This window comes from Scedosporium apiospermum (assembly GCF_000732125.1).
Source record: "Scedosporium apiospermum strain IHEM 14462 chromosome Unknown SEQ_SAPIO_0011, whole genome shotgun sequence".
Classification (NCBI taxonomy): domain Eukaryota; kingdom Fungi; phylum Ascomycota; class Sordariomycetes; order Microascales; family Microascaceae; genus Scedosporium; species Scedosporium apiospermum.
In genome coordinates, this window is record NW_015971712.1 from 1,139,963 (window position 1) to 1,156,318 (window position 16,356).

Genomic DNA, 16,356 nt, shown 5'->3' on the forward strand with positions numbered 1-16,356 from the left:
GAGAAGGGTATAAGACACGGAAACGATACTTGCTTTAAACTCTCGGCAAGTGGGCGCTGTGGCTTTTCGGCACGGGGAACCTCGCCCAATGTGCCGGCGAGAAGATCCCTGTCGACCCGACTGCAGGTCCCGTTCCACTGTCCAAAGACATCGCGAGAACAGGTGCCTTTCTTTGACGGGTGATCAGACGGGTCCAACGGCTCTGGACGCTCCAGTGACATTCACGCCTTAGCAACGGCATGGGACAGGGAGGTAATGAGTTACACTCATGCCTTTCTGAGAATGCGCGCGTCGTTCAACAAGTACCAAGATTCTCACATTTCTGGCGTAAACAGAGCGAACCAGTGGGCCATTCGGGTAATGAGGAGAGCGCATCCGCTCCGCAAACGAGGCAATTTCCAGCAAATCAGGCGTATATTGATGAAATCTGACGGTGCATCTGCTAATTACAATGCGCGTCGAGAAGTTGTCATTCTTCGAATTCTATCGGCCCATTTGCTCGGATGTTTCTGCAAGAAAGAAAAGAAGAAAAAAAGATCTCGAAAAACACGCCACGGCACGAAGTTGCACGAATCAGTCGCGATTCTTGTCCTGCCACGCACACCCCCGTCCCCATGGAGATTACTCGCTTCCGGCTCGATGAAGGGAGCCAATCGATGCTTAACTGGGGCCCCTCGAATCGACGGGAGCGCAGCTCGTTGTCGAGCTGTTCGTGGCACCCTTGTCCCGAACCAAATGCGAGCTGTGATTGCTATTAAAAAGGCCACGCGTGGCTTGCATGGTCTCGATTGAGTGTCTCAAATCGTTTGCTTTTTTGTCCTCCACTGGTGTCAAATGTTGAGGGAACAGAAATTGATCTTGAGTTCTTCCGGACTTTATATTTAAGGCCGATTTTGGAACGGAGTTTTATTTGGCAGTTTCCTATCGAAAATCGGGGGCCTGTTCGACACGATGAAGCTTTTGGCGATAATATTGGGATCGACCATTGTCGCAGCCGCGATGGTGAAGAATAGCTATGACTATGTAGGTGTATCAAGTCCAATTCCCCGTGATGAGGTGGTGGGGAAGCACATTCGGAAAGCCCCCTCTTTCCGCCCAAAACCATCATCCCCTCTCTGGCGCGGGGCCATATAGATCTGGCTAACCTGAGTAACTAGGTCATCGTCGGTGGCGGAACAGCGGGCCTCGCTCTCGCCACCCGCCTAAGTCTCGGACTCCCCTCCGCCGAGATCCTCATCATTGAGGCCGGGTCGTCCGCCCTCGACGACATCCGCATCAACGCCCCCGGCATGCGAGGCTCTGCCCTAGGTTCGGGCTACGACTGGAACTTCACGACTACTCCTCAAGAGAACCTGGGCGGGCGCCAGATCGAGGTCAACCGCGGCCACGTCCTCGGCGGCTCGTCCGCCATCAATTACCTCTGCTATGATCGTTCGGCGGTTGCCGAGTACAACGCATGGGAGGAGCTTGGGAACAAAGGCTGGAATTGGGACGTCATGATTGAGGCCATGGTCAAGTCGGAGAACTTTACTGGCAGTGATGTTGACCTCCATGGCGATTCGGGCCCGATTCGGACTACGTTCAATCGCAAGTTGCCGAGCTGCGTTGAGTCGTGGAAGCCGACGATGAACGCAGTTGGCGTGGAGACGAATGAGCGGTCGCTGAGTGGTAACCCGATTGGCGTGTCGTACCAGCCGACGAACATCGATACCAGGCGATATACGCGATCGTACGTTGCCAACAGCTATCTTCCCTTGGCCGGCGACAACCTGGAGGTTTTGACGAATACTCAAGTCGCCAAGGTCGACTTTGCCAAGAAGAAGTGCAAGGGCCATCTGCAAGCCGTTGGCGTCACCCTCGATGATGGCACGAAAATTAAGGCCAAGAAGGAAGTTATCCTCTCGGCTGGCTCGGTCCAGAGCCCAGGCCTGCTCGAGAATTCTGGCATCGGCCAACCCGAAGTCCTCAAGGCCGCTGGGATCGAAACTCTCGTCGACCTACCAGGCGTCGGAGAGAATTACCAAGACCACATCCGAACTTCCAATACGTACAGGCTCAAGGAAGGGTTCGACAGCTTCGATCCCATGATCTACGATTCCGGGAGCGATTTCGTCGCAGAGCAGGTCGACCTCTGGCTCGCCGGACAGCCGGGCTGGCTCGATTACACCACATCCACCTACGCATTCCTCAATTGGGGTCAAATCCTCAACAAAACAGACGAAGCCGCTCTCATCGCCGCCGCCAAAACGGCCGCCGGCAAGAAGCCCACGACCATCGACAAGAAAAAGATCGAGCTCCTCTCCGACCCCACCGTGCCGCAGATCGAAATCATCCTCGAAGCCAACTACATTGGCGTCAAGCCTTACCCGGGCGGCAGCTTCATCACGCTTTTCTCGTCGGTGATGCATCCCATGGCCCGCGGCAGCGTGCACATCAACCCGGCCGACCCGCACGGCAAGCCGATCATCGACCCGCGCTACTTGTCCAACGAGCACGACGTGCAGGCCATCATCGTGGCGGCTAAGTTCTCGCGCAAGATCGCCAACACGGCGCCCATGGTCGATACGTGGGATAAGGAGTTCGAGCCGGGCGAGGATGTGCAGTCGGAGGAGGAGTGGAGGGCTTTTGCGAGGGATGCTACGCTGAGCTTTTATCACCCTGTTGGAACGTGCGCGATGTTGCCGAGAAAGGACGGTGGGGTGGTGAGTGAGAGATTGGTTGTGCATGGGACGGCGAACCTGAGGGTGGTGGATTGTAGTATTATTCCGACCGTGATGTCGGCGCATATTCAGACGGCCGCGTATGGTATTGCAGAGATTGCGGCGGAGATGATCATCAAGGATGCGAAATAATTTTTCGTACATGAGACATAGAGATAAGTTGGAAGTGATTTTGGATTAACCTTGGTATTTTATTGAAGTCTTTTTTATTGATTTGCATTAGATGAGGAAGCCAAGTCCCTCCTTCAGGGCGGCTGAGGGTAGTGACGACTGACGATGTAAGAGAGACAGGCCAAAGCTAACTGGGTCACGACCTTGGGTCGCAACTCCCGCACAATTGATCTCGCGACAGCGACAATTAGACTCGGCTCGAGTACGCCTTCCTTTTAGGTTCGTTATTATTAATCGATAAACACTTTGCATCGAACCTTCCCGTTAGAAACTCAAAAATACATGTTACCGTGACGATTCAACATGGGAAAACACTAACTATATAAAGACTGTCAAATTCGCCTTTCCCTCTCTTCCATCCTTTCCTCTGACAACACCATCAGGCTCGGTTCCAACATCTGCAATCATGATCGGCTCCAATCATGCCCACCGCCCAGGGTCATCTCGCCGACATCCTCAACCATCGAAGCCGGCATCGGCGTCAAGTAAAGGAACTGCAAGTCCTTCTTCCATCGGCGGCCTCGCTACGAAGATCTTGGAAACAGCCATCCCATACAAAAGTGTTCGGGATCTGTTTCATCGCGCCTACGAAGAACTCGAAGCTGATTGCATTGTTTTCAAACAAGTCAGCTCTCAAGATTATGGCAGGATTGAGAAGTCGAGAGACAGGCGGGAAATGCCCGGATTCCGTCTCTTCTACTTGGCCGATCACAAGCTTCTCATGGTCACAATCCCAACAGGCCAGCACGAGCGGATCCATAGTTATCTAGATGATTCGGTGGTAGACCAGCTCCGGGGCATGAATATCACCCGAGACGAATGGATCGGTTCTGGCAGTCAAACATTCCATTCGAAACGCCCTGGTGCATCTGGTAGTGTGCAGGGAGATTCCACTCGGATGACAGAATCACGGGTAGAACGCAACAGTTGGCCGACGCTGGTAATAGAGGTTGGACACGCCCTGCCATTGAACGGACTACGCCTGAAAATGAGATGGTGGTTCCTTGCGTCTAACCACGAGGCTAAAATTGTGCTCCTTGCGAAGCTCTATCGACACCTGAGGCTGATTCGGGTGGAGAAATGGAGAGAGCGGCCATATCATCGAACCGGAGCGACCATGACACGGGCTGCCGCTGCTCCCAGTGCTGTTTACCCATACCTAGATCAATGGGTTGAGATCCAAATGGCTCCTGGTATTACTGAGACCGATCCAGCTCGGCTGAATCCGGCGTCGCATATGGTGGCTAGTGATGGTCCTCGTCCTCTGCGACTCGAATTCGACGCCCTTCTCGACTGCCAACAGGGTCCAGGGCAAGGGGACATTCTTTTCACCGTTCAAGATATGCAAAGATTGGCGGTCACTGCGTGGGCGTCAGTTAACTGAGGCACAAAGCTTGGTCTTGTTACATTTCATTGCGGAACGGATGAATGGCAAGCGTCGGTTCGGGCGTCAGTTTCGTCTTCGGGGACGCAGGGCTTGACTACGTCCGGATGAGCTATTATCTGGCAGAAAAAGGTGCTTCAAACCCTGCGCCCTGCGACACTTGACCGTAAGCAGTGTGTTGGTGCATAGTGCAGTCGGCATCTCGAGGAGCCACATGGAAAGGCCGCAGCCACGGAAAAGCCAGGGAAGTCACAGACTCAACCTCACTTACACACGGATATGGCCATAAGGGTTCCCGCGACGGTGGAAGAAGGAGGACTTAGGTAGCTAGGCAGTTTTGCTTGCGGTAAGAAGGCGGTGCGCATGCATTCGACTTTCGGTGATCTTTATTTATCTTTTTTCAATATCACACTTATCTTTTCACATTACTTCTGTCCCCTTGGCCTGTGACGCTGTACGATGCAGATTCCCATTGACCATCAAGCCTCCGACGTCCTACGAAGCCATTACGATCATTCCTTCACAATTGAACTATTTCAAAGTTGTGCCACTTCCGACTTGTACCGCCTACAAGGGTTGGGTATACACATCCCAAAACGCTATCCGAACTAGAATTGAAATGGTAAAACGGGAAGTAAAGGCAAGAGTTAAACCTGGCTTATCACCCACTTTACTGCGTCTATCGCATTCTCCAGAAAGACTTGTGACTCCGGCAGTGACGGGAACACCCAAAAGCAATGAGGTAGTCCGGCATAGTGATCCGTCCTAACAGGCACACCAGATGCCTTCAGCGACTCCACCATGACCCGCCCATCATCTCGGAGCGGATCCTTCTCGCACGTCGCGATATACGTGGGCGGGAACGACTTGTGATCGTGCTGGTTCAGCGCCACGAAGTAATCATCGTCGCTGGGCTCGAGGGCGGCATACTCCAGGAACCGATGCATTGTCGCTGCTTCTATGATGGGTACGTTTTCTTTATTTTCAGTGTATGACGTGTAAGTGGCCTTGTAGGATTCGGAGACGTTGTCTGGGTGGAGGGTGTATGGGCAGAAGGACACGACGCCCTTGATGGCGCTCTTGTCGGCGGAGGTTTTACCAAGCACAACTTGTCTCGCGACGGCAAGGGAGAGTCCTGCGCCAGCTGAGATGCCGACGGTGAACATCTTGTTGGCATCGCCCCCGACCTTGTCGGCATTTTGGTAGAACTGAATTTCAAAACATCAAAATTTAGTTCCCGTGAATTCGTCCATCTTGTGGACTTTCGAAACGGGACAGGTCTCCAACTCACATATTCGAACGCACGCACTGCATCCTGAAGATGAGCCGGCGCCTTATGCTCTGGCGACAGCCGATACTGCGAGCAAACAATAATAGCCCCCGTCCTCTCCGCAATGGTGCGGCAGAGAAAGTCGTCCGCCTCGGACACGCCAATGACGAAGCCGCCAGGATGGTAATAGATACCCAAGGGCCTTGGAGCATCGGAGTCGGCGGCCTTGGACGTGTAGATGCGATATTTGACATCCCCGATGACGCCGTCGTTCGATTCGGTGGTTCCGGAGTGCGGTGGATACTGCGGTGCGAGCGCCGAGACTAGACCGCCGAATTGGGCTCGCATCTCCTCGGCGTTGCCTTTGAGCACTGGCCGAGCACCGCCTAGGCTTTCTTCAACCTTTGGAACCGAAACACGTTAGTTTGGGAACCGTCTTTATATCTTTATCGATAGTGGGCAACTTACCTTTAACCAGGACTCGGCGTAGGAACCCATTATGGCTGTAGGTAGACAAGAAGGCGATCGTCGAGAATTTCAGGTTCGTTTTAGGGCCGAAATACGATAGAATAATATGGGACCAAGCTCCGTCGGATGAGGAGGGTTTAGATGGGCTTCGAGTTTGATTGCTCAAAAGAAGAGACACATGTCACCTCAAGATCGTCGAGGGCGATTATATAGACACTTCAGCGTGCTTTCTCGACGATCTCACAAAGCCATCAAATCCGTAGATTACCATCTTACCCCGGATTGACAGGGGCTCATTCACCTCGGTAGATCCATCGGAAGCCAACCGGGATTTGCGGGGACACCTTCGGCTGGTCTGGGGTTTAGCGTCAAGTCGTCTCAGACTAGCATCCGATACCCGATGTTGCGATCCGGCCTTGGTCATCACAGTCCAGTAGAAAAAGATCTTTTACTTAATGATATTGTTGAATGAGAAGACAGTGATATTCAGTAAACACAGTCACCTATCATGCCACGCAATCCTCAAGATGCTACCTCGATCACGAACGGGTCTGAGACTGAGGGTGTTGTACCGGGTAACAATGTACCAGGATAATGAGAACTCGCACATCCGTCATGAGCTCATGATCCTCATTGATAGATACAAATGACTATATAATATCAGTAAATTATCCCCAAATCCTACAATCTGAAGCTCAGTATCCAACGGGCTGCTCCATGAAGAACATAGAGGCCGTGGTCTGGATGCCAATCTTCATCCATCAGCCAAACATACACATCTCGTCGTTAAAACTAGAATCCCAACATGTTCAAATCTTCCGAACAAAGTCCCTCCGCTTGCATCAGGCTCTCCAAATCATGACCGTGCCAAAACATGCGCAAAAGAGAATCATCAACATCAAGCGAGAGGGATCTGTCCCAGTTCGGATCTGAACTGAGTTCTCTCTGTCCTGCCTGCAACGCATCATTAATATCGTAGCTATCCTCGTTGTCTTCATTATTGGCTATGTCTTCTACTATTTCTTCTAGTACTGGTTCTTCCAAGGCTGCTTAGATGGCCGTTAGCGTCTGTCGTCTTTCCTGTTGCGAAAGCTAGATCTATAGACGTACCTCTTGGATGGGTACTCAATTGATAAGCCGTGGTTAAAAGCCCCTGAATGTCCGATTGATTCCCACCGAAAGAACCAAGACGGTTGAACGAATCAAAAACAGAACTTCCAAAAAGGTCCCTCATAATATACAGCCGGCCCTCCATTTGGCGAAAGTCACGCGCCTCGATGTAGGTATTGCACGCATTCTGAAGCCTATCCACTATCAAGAGAAGCTTCTCCGTCGTCGTGTCATGATGGCTGAAACATCGAAGGATTTCCTTCGCCTTCTCCAAACTTCGCCCCACGGGAAAGTAGCGATCCAGGTCGCCGAAGAGTGCCAGGCTCAACGTCAGCGCCGACACAAACACCGAGTTGATGACGAACGGTAACCGCCTCGGTATGTTTCCCTTGGTGAGGAATATTTGGAGAAGTTCAACGGTGCGGATGGCAGAGTCCACGCACGCTTCGGCAAACACGACGCTCGGTTGAGGTGGCGAGGGGTAGAGATCTCCTTCGAGGGCGCTGCTGCTGCTGTTGCTACCCGGTTTCCCCGTTTGAGACGTTGTGGTCTGAGACGTGTGCGAGGATACCAGCTTGACCAGGAACGGTTGCGTGAGCAGCATGATGGTCCAGTAATATGCCTCTTTCAAGTGTATGAGGCCGATATTGGGCATTTTCCCCACGCGCGTTTCGATGTGATCACCGGGTGATATGCTATCCGTCTCAAGACCGTTGACGAAACGCGATGCCCAGCCGCGATGGAGGTCGCTTATACGCTTACAGGACGTAGGACAAATCATACTTTGGCCGTAGATCCACGTCAAGATTTTTTCGAAAATCAGGCAGAGATCATTCGATGCCGAGTAGTTCTCCTGCGAGGTCGTGTCGCGCGTCTCGGAAGTCGACGCCGGCCGACCTAGCGTTATGCTCAGGAAGAGGTCGAGGACGCGGATGGCTTTCCATAAACGTTCCCGGGTCTTGTATTCGCTGGTGGGATAGAGTGAAGAGATCTCGCGGCTGTGGATGCCCAGGGCGTAGGCGGCGCGGACCACAAGCCCCAGATGCATGAAGGCGCTGTTCGTTCGTGTCCTGGATAAAAGGTACATTGTGATGAGTAGATGACACTGGATTGTGGATATGCTCGGGTCCTCGGTCAGAGCTAGCGTCACGCATCGGCCGTAGTTGAAGTACGTCTCCGCGAGCTCGTCCTTGTTATCCGTGCAAGACTGGGCTCCGATGGCCAGGATGAGGTAGTAGGCGGCATTCCTCGTGTCGTGCTCCTCGGGTGGACACTCGAGCCATAGCGCCAAGCCCTCGTCCAACTCTGCGCGTTCGAAGATGTCGAAGATACAATTCGTCGAGAGCCGGTACCACTCCAATAAATATCTCGCACTCTCCGGGCTCGGCTTCGGGGGCGGGTTCATCGCCGTCTGCACGAGACTTAGACCGGCCCTGGAATTCTCGACCAAGTTGTTCGCTTGAGGGGAATCCAAGGCATCCACAAGGGAGCAGGGTCCCAGACCGGCGCGGGCGATGTTGCATATCTTTTGCAATAGTCCCATGTTGTTGGCAGCAGCAACTCCCACGACGATGTGTCGGCCTCGCGCATCCCTGACCGCTTCCGAGGCCGAGGCTGACGATGATGACGTCAACGAAGACCCGGCAACGGAACCGGAGTCGGAGAATGCGTTGATCGGATGGTATACTAATCCCCTCTCATGTAGCAGCCGCGACGAAGACGAGGAAAAGGAGTGGGATCTGATAGTCGTGTTCCGGAACCCATCATCACGAACCCGGACGTTTCGACGGACATCTTCAATTGGGCCTGTGCTGCTGCCTCTGGGAAATGCCGCTGCCGCTGGCCTCGGCACTGTATCTCTCGAGTAAAGTGGGGGCGTAATCTTGCAGTCCCTCTGGACCCCTCTTTCTATGCAACGTCGGCACGGCTGCACGCCGTTACAGCGCTCTTTGCGGCGTTTGCAGTTGCCGCAGGCGCGGGCGCAGCGCTGACGCTCGACGTCTCTGACTCGTTTTGGTGGCATTACACTGTGATTAGGGAAAGAGGTTTATGGATGGAGAGGAAGATGGACCTGGTTGAGGAACGGAAACATGGGAAAGAGGGCGTTAAAGGATGGCCGGGGGTGGCGGTGGGTTTCAACTCGGATGCGGGGAAGATCTAAAGTTCTGGGGAAGAGGGTAGGAAAACCAGGGAGAAGGGTCTGGGGCTCTAAGCTGTCTTGGGACGTCTGGGTTAAGCAGTCGAGGTCTTTCCAAGTTTGTCCACTTGCAGCTTGGGGCTAAGAGCCCTGAAGAGTTAAACTAAACTAAACATGAACTAGTGAAAGCGTCAGCAAATGGGGGCAACTGTGTATGCCTGGCGTATATCATTCCTGCCCACAGGTCCACTACCGACCAGTTGGCAGCCTCTAAAATGTGGGGGCAAATAGGGGCTGCTTCGGTGGATCTGATTCGATTTGAACCCCGAATTGGGTAATCAAATCAAATTCGATCAGCGCTGGATGGCCAATTCGCCACATTACAGCGGGCGTCCATGCGCTGGGGTACCACTGTAGCTAAGCTCCAGTGTCGCTCTATCCCCCTGAACCGGAATCAATTGGTCTGCCCCCCAGGCGTTATCAGCTGTCTCTCCTCAATCTAGTGACGAGCATTGTGATACCGAAGAGAAGAACAATGAGGATACAAATGTAGCCTTCCCTAAACAAGTAACGCTCTCGACTTAAGGCTCGTCGACTCACAAAAAGCTACGAACAACAGGGCGCGTCTCGCTACGACAGTTGTTTTGTTCACCAGGGGACTCTCTCCATACAGATACTCCCTCCGGGATGAGAGGCCTGTCCGGCTATAAACTTGTGAAGCACGGATGAGAGCGGAAGTGATCCTGTCTAAATGTTCCGAAATTTGTGCGTAGACGCAAAGAGATGGATGGGTTGCGTTGCAGTGGCGGGATAATAGCCACAGCAATAATACAAGTATTCGCCAACTCCTCACTTTCCAATGATCCTTCGATGCTAAAACGGATGAACCACCCATCTTGTCAACCAGGTGGATGTTCTCTTCGGACACCGAACCTCGTTTCGGTTGGGAGGAAGACGTGTTCCCCAATACAGTTGAGACCAGTCACCCCCGCCGAATAAGCCTTCGCGAAGACATAACTCGACCGTTATTTCAATACAGAATTTGTGGTTTCTATTCAGCAGCTGGTCTATACTGTCGTGTGAACAGCGGAGATGTTGCTCGATGATCCGCGGAAGAGAAAGGAACTGAATCCGGACCCAGTTGAAGACAGCCTTCAATGGCGGCTACGATCATCACGAAGTGTCAACGATTAAATGACGGTTGCTATTATCGAATGCTCAGATGCCAGAAGTGACCCTCGATTTGGCCAGGCCGGGTGCGACTCGCACTGCACAAGTACCTCCCTTCAAAAGGCCACGCAATGGTCGACCTAGAGGCTTATCTTGCCTTTAGCGTCTCGTTCATTTCCTGAAATCCGGAAAACCCCCTCGACTGATTGGATGAAGCTTCGTCGGCCCGACCGGCTCTCCAGATTACAAGCAGTATCCGATCCGAAATCCGGGTAAGACACTACCCAGTGTGGTTAGACCAAAGCCACCAAAGCCAACTCCACGCTTAAACTATAATATTGGAGCAGCCTTATCCCGATCGAGGAAATAGTACCGATTTTTTTTTGCGGGGAATGAACACCCAAAAAAATTGGGAGATCCAATCCCCGTCTGGGGTACCGACAGGATCACGCGGGAGTTACGCGGGGGGTGGTTAAGCTTTGTTGTCTAATCTTCCTGTACGAGTGTTTGTGAAGGCATCCATAGGATTGGTTAGACGTAGGTACACGACATAGGCACACCGACTACACGCTACGTGAAGAACCACGCGAGGATGAAAGACCCCACATTTCAGGGAGGCAGACAACTACCAACAAGAAGCGTTGACGTAAGGCCCAAGGTGGATGCTGTATGGGGTACGGACGGCTATGGCTATGGTGTGTTGCCACTTGTGGGCTCAGTGCCCACCACACCACGTTCCCCAGGACAAGCAAAACTCAGCCCGCTTGGGGAAAAGGACGAAGCTGATGATGTCAAACACCCTCGGTTAAGGCTGACAGCTCCATTATGACATCCGATAGCATCGGGTATCTAGAGTATCCAGAGTGGATGGTGATCCGGATCATGGTGCAAGAATAGAGAGATCAAGATGATGAGCAACGCATATAAATGAAGAAGATGAACGGCGAGCAGATTGTCAGTTTCGTTTCTGGCACGCTCAAGAGTTCCCATCACCTCGATTAACACATACAAAATTCCTAATATCACCGACGAAAACAACACACAATTTCTCTCCTCCTCAATTCATTATGACAGTCCCTGAAGGTCTCAATGGCACTCAGCCTTCCAACGGCACTCAGGCCTCTAGTGGTACTCAAGCTACGAACGGTACCTCGAATGGCACTCAAGCCTCTAACGGCACTCAGCCTTCCAATGGTACTCATGTCTCTGCCAATTGGGTACCGGTGACTGACGAGCCCCTGTTCACCAAGCGCAAGCTCAGGGTCGTCTGTGTCGGTGCGGGGTTCTCCGGCCTGATGCTGGCATACAAGTGGAGGCACGAGCTGGAGATGAGTGATTATGTCGACCTCACAATCTACGAAAAGAACGCGGACGTCGGTGGTACATGGCTCGAGAACAGATACCCGGGTGTGGCATGCGATGTAAGTTGGCTACCTCACAATTTTAACCCAGTCGGCTGGGCTCTATAAAACTAACTCAACATCTTCAGGTCCCGGCACACATCTACACCTTTTCATTCGAGCCTAACCCTGATTGGTCTTCCTTCTACGCCTCCGGCCCCGAGATCTGGGATTACATCAAGCGAACGACCAAGAAGTACAACCTCGACGAGCGTGTGCAACTAAAGTCCAAGGTCGTCTCCACCATCTGGGACAACGCCAAGGGCAAGTGGAACATCAAGGTCGAGACCGACAGCGGTGTCAAGGATGACGTGGCCGACATCCTTATCAACGGCGCCGGAATTCTCAACAAGTGGCAGTGGCCCGAGATCAAGGGCCTCCGCTCCTTCAAGGGGAAACTCCTCCACAGCGCCTCCTGGGACGAGACCACAGACTGGACCGGGAAGCGTGTCGCCGTGATCGGAAACGGATCCTCCGCCATCCAGATGGTACCCAAGATGCAGCCCAAGGCTGCCAGCATCACCAACTACATCCGCAGCGCGACCTGGATTTCAGCCAACTACGCAGCCGAGTTCACGCCCGAGGGCAAGAACTTCCAGTACACCGAGGAACAAAAGCAGAGGTTCAAGGACCACCCGGAGGAGCTGTTCAAGCTCCGAAAGGACATCGAGCATGGCTTCAACCAGTTCTTCTACGCCCTTCTCAACGACAGCCCCCAGCAACTGGCCGTCGGCGTGGCGTTCAAGAAGAGCATGGAAGAACGCCTCAACTACGACCCCGAGTTGTGCGCTAAGCTCATCCCTGACTGGAAAGTCGGATGCCGACGTCTCAGCCCCGGTGAGGGATACCTAGAATCCCTGCAGGCGAAGAACGCCGTGATCGAGTTCAGCGAAATTGAGGAAATCACGGAGACCGGAATCAAGACAGCCAAATCGCACGAGGACTTCGACATCATCGTCTGCGCCACCGGCTTCGATGTGAGCTTTTCGCCTTTCTGGGAGCTGGTTGGAAAGGATGGCGTTCGCCTGGCGGATCAGTGGCGCGAGACCCCTGAGGCGTATTTTGGCATCTGCGCCCCCCACATTCCGAACTACTTCATCTTCAACGGACCCAATTGCCCTGTTGGACATGGCAGTCTGCTGGCCGTTATGGAGTGGACAGCCGATTGGGTTCTGAGGTGGTGCACGAAGATTGCAAGCGAGGACATTAAGTGAGTTAGCAATTATGCGCCTAATCTCTTTGATCCCCAAAACTAATATTTCCCCCCCTTTTTTCCCTCTAGATCCGTTATCGTCGACTCAGGAGCCGCGGACGACTACAACGTTTATTCTCAAGAGTTCCTCAAGAAGACCGTCTGGACCAGCGGCTGCCGGTCATGGTACAAGAATAACAAGAAGGACGGCCGCGTTACGGCCATGTATGCCGGAAGCATCTTGCACTACAAGGAGATATTGGAGAGTTTCAGGACGGAAGATTTCCATTTCGAGTATAACAGCAGGAACCGGTTCAGGCTCATGGGCAACGGACTCACGCAACGGGAGAAGGAAGGGGGAGATTTGTCTTTCTATGTTACCAAGTGAGGCCAGCCGGATAAGAGCAGTTTTCATGTACAAGTTAATATCATGTTCTTCATTTACGTCGCCGCATATCATTTCTCTATCACATTGAAATTTGAAAAGGCCGCCACGGGCCGGAAGTAGGCTGGTAACAGAATCCGAGTGCGAGTGCGAGTGCAAGGGACCTGTGCCGAATATTTAATACCCGGATGGTGTCTATGAAGCAACCGCGATTCGGCAGCATCGGCATCGGCGATGCACCAGGCAGGAGTACCCGATATGGCTCGGTGAGCAAGATGTCTATCCCACGGACGATGGGGTATTCGAAGTGGATATGCCTTCAATATTTGGCGCAAGTATGATGCTACTCTCGACTGAGTGAAGCGTGTGGTCAATAGCTGGGGGTGGCGAAGTATCCGCAAAGGGTTCAAGGTCGTTTCGAACAAATGGCATCCTGCAAGCTCGCACAACGTGATTGGGCCAAGCACAACAACGCACCCAGGGCATCCCCTGCGTCACCCCTCCTGCCCCTCCTCACTCTCATGGAAGGTGGTAAGTCTGAAGCTGTGGGTAATCGAACGTTGAAGGCCCGACGCTTCTTCCCGTCCGCCTATGCGCGTCTATTTGCGGACACAATCGAGATCATGATATAGAGGAGAATAATCTACGGAGCCGCAGCGATCATTGCCATTGGGCAAAGATCACTTGTCAGATCGGAAGAATATTCGAAAGACTGCATGAAGAATACAGCGAGATTACCATTCCAAAGATCCTGGAAACGACATCTCGCCAAGGATCGCCAGCTATCCTTTAAGAAGGACTTGCCTGTAAGAGTTGAAATTTTGGATCTTCATTTCACCGATGCTAAAAATGATCGCGTCTAGCATGATGCTCACGATATCGACATGTCTTGCGTTGCAGTAGAGGTCCACGATGCGGACGATGTGAGCGTGATTGGCTGTGCATCATGAACTCACATCTTGAGATGGCAAGACTCAAGGGAGAACAGGTTGGCTGTGCGTCGTGAGCTGGCTAGGTTCAACAGAAAGCAGGCTGGCTTCGGAGAGAAAAGGAGGATGGCTCGTATGCAAGAGAAGATTCAAGTATAAACGAGCTGAGACGAACCTTCAAGTTATCGACAGAACTTCTCTTCTTATTATCATCAACAACAGTAACTCTCATCAGCTCACCGCCAGCCTTCGCCTAAACAAGCTTCATTTTCTGCTCAAGAAAACCCCTACCCTCCATCAAAATGTACTTCTTTAAGGCCGTCGTCTCCTCCGCGATTATCGCCCCATGGCTGCCATGGCTGCTCCCGCCACCGACTCTGTTGCCAGCGTCGACGCCAACTCCCCCAGCGAGATTGACTCCCTCATCGCCCAGCTTGTAGCTCTTGTCGAAACCGAGCAGACCCCTGCTGCTGAGGCTCGTGACGTCGAGCTTGAAGCTCGTGCCGGCTTCACTTGCGCCTTCCTTGGTGGCAACGCCGGATGCCAGGTCAAGGTACCTCGATGAAAATGGAATCTTCGCTTTAAGCTGTGCTAATACTCTTTGTCTAGTGCTTCCTTCTCAAGGGCACCGGTGGCTACTGCAACAGCAAGAAGTAAGCCTCATTCTCTTCCTCCAACCTTAACAAAGACTCTTATTCCTGAACCTGAAGGCTCATTACTGACAACCTCTATAGTATCTGCACTTGCTACTAAGCTCTGTCAACTCTCGATCCGGTAGAGCTGCATCGGAACTTTCGACGAACTTTAGGGGGTGGCTTGGTGATCTGGATCCCATGTTTCTTCACATTTCAATTCTCAAGGTGGTCGGTTTAAGTTTTGTGAATGCATGTTGGCTAATCACTCGTTTAGTTTATCAGATTTGTTTCCTCAATTTTCAAGTTGTCTCACTGTCGAGTTATCACCGTATAAGTTTATGAAGTCTCTCAGAGTCTCGGCACAACTGATGCAACAAAATGACGATCTGAGCTGAGTATAATACCTGTTTCTCGACACTTTAGGTTGAGGTGTGTAATACTTTAATACTTGCCCAGAGTCAATGAGTACTAGTAGGCAAAGAAATAGGGGCCCCTGCCGTGTGTCCTTTAATCTTCCATATAATCTGCGATTGCCATGCCGAGGCTCATGGCCATGTTTTATTAATTGACTCGGAGATCGGAACCCAGCATTTGGCGGTATACCTCAATTGCCCTCAGAGTGAAGCAGGGATGGGATACCACCGATTCGCCGCTCAAGCGGAGGGAAAATGGAAAGGGGATCATGATACCAGGGGGTTGATCATCCTTCCTCGCCTCTTCTGTGTCCCGCCCTTATCCTAGATTCATCCCCGGATGCTCTAATTGCCATGCCCACTTAAGGGACACCTGATAACGCGATTTTCTTTCCCCTCTATAGCATCTTTACCCGGTCTGCTTGTACCCTAATAATATCTCGACATTCGGTTGGTTGCATTGCCCGCGTTAAAAATCTCTCAGCAAAGACGGGTCGATTCGGGCTAATTAGGCAGCTTACTTCAACCACTCGAATACGAACGGGAAAAGCTTATCGTCATATGAACATATTCGAAAATAAATTGCCCTCGTTCCATATCTCAGGATTAAGTGCGAACCGAGAGGGACGAGTGATTCCCGGTCGAGCTGGGTCTGGGCTTGCTATGAATAAGATGCGGCGGTCTAGATTAACGGGCTCGGGTGAAATGGCCCTGGGTTGGGGGTTCCGATAGCTGAAATTGCGGCTCTGATGAACTGATCATGTTCTACTTCGTAGACGAGGCCGAATATCCGGAGGTGTGTAGGACGACGGCACGATATGATCGCGGGCAGCCATGCGCCCGGATGGTGCCTTGGGTGGCACCCCTCTCTGTTAGCCAGGGTGGGAGAGGGTGTTCGTTTTTCATCAATCCGTTGATATACTTGGGTTGCCGTCCCGACATCCTTACCAAGAGCCTCTCACCGCGCTCGCT

The 16,356-nt window shown here is 52.3% G+C and overlaps 5 protein-coding genes and 1 pseudogene across 5 annotated transcripts; 4 read left to right on the forward strand and 2 right to left on the reverse strand.

Moving 5' to 3' along the window:
* Positions 1-951: 951 nt before the first annotated feature.
* Positions 952-2,852, forward strand: SAPIO_CDS0296 (Choline dehydrogenase; the record flags this gene model as incomplete). Its single annotated transcript, XM_016783110.1, has 2 exons — positions 952-1,023; positions 1,158-2,852. 2 exons carry the CDS (start codon positions 952-954, stop codon positions 2,850-2,852), a joined length of 1,767 nt encoding a protein of 588 aa, XP_016646743.1.
* A 445-nt stretch (positions 2,853-3,297) lies between these two features.
* On the forward strand, positions 3,298-4,275 carry SAPIO_CDS0297 (annotated as a pseudogene; the record flags this gene model as incomplete).
* A 647-nt stretch (positions 4,276-4,922) lies between these two features.
* SAPIO_CDS0298 (Uncharacterized protein) lies at positions 4,923-6,043 on the reverse strand (the record flags this gene model as incomplete). Its single annotated transcript, XM_016783111.1, has 3 exons — positions 4,923-5,483; positions 5,567-5,947; positions 6,014-6,043. 3 exons carry the CDS (start codon positions 6,041-6,043, stop codon positions 4,923-4,925), a joined length of 972 nt encoding a protein of 323 aa, XP_016646744.1.
* Positions 6,044-6,805: 762 nt separating this feature from the next.
* Positions 6,806-9,146, reverse strand: SAPIO_CDS0299 (C6 transcription factor; the record flags this gene model as incomplete). Its single annotated transcript, XM_016783112.1, has 2 exons — positions 6,806-7,062; positions 7,124-9,146. The coding sequence occupies 2 exons, from the start codon at positions 9,144-9,146 to the stop codon at positions 6,806-6,808; spliced, it is 2,280 nt and encodes a 759-aa protein (XP_016646745.1).
* A 2,351-nt stretch (positions 9,147-11,497) lies between these two features.
* SAPIO_CDS0300 (Uncharacterized protein) lies at positions 11,498-13,410 on the forward strand (the record flags this gene model as incomplete). The annotated part of the gene is made up of 3 exons (XM_016783113.1): positions 11,498-11,851; positions 11,920-13,040; positions 13,113-13,410. The coding sequence occupies 3 exons, from the start codon at positions 11,498-11,500 to the stop codon at positions 13,408-13,410; spliced, it is 1,773 nt and encodes a 590-aa protein (XP_016646746.1).
* Positions 13,411-14,691: 1,281 nt separating this feature from the next.
* SAPIO_CDS0301 (uncharacterized protein) lies at positions 14,692-15,089 on the forward strand (the record flags this gene model as incomplete). Its single annotated transcript, XM_016783114.1, has 3 exons — positions 14,692-14,889; positions 14,946-14,989; positions 15,071-15,089. 3 exons carry the CDS (start codon positions 14,692-14,694, stop codon positions 15,087-15,089), a joined length of 261 nt encoding a protein of 86 aa, XP_016646747.1.
* Positions 15,090-16,356: the final 1,267 nt, after the last annotated feature.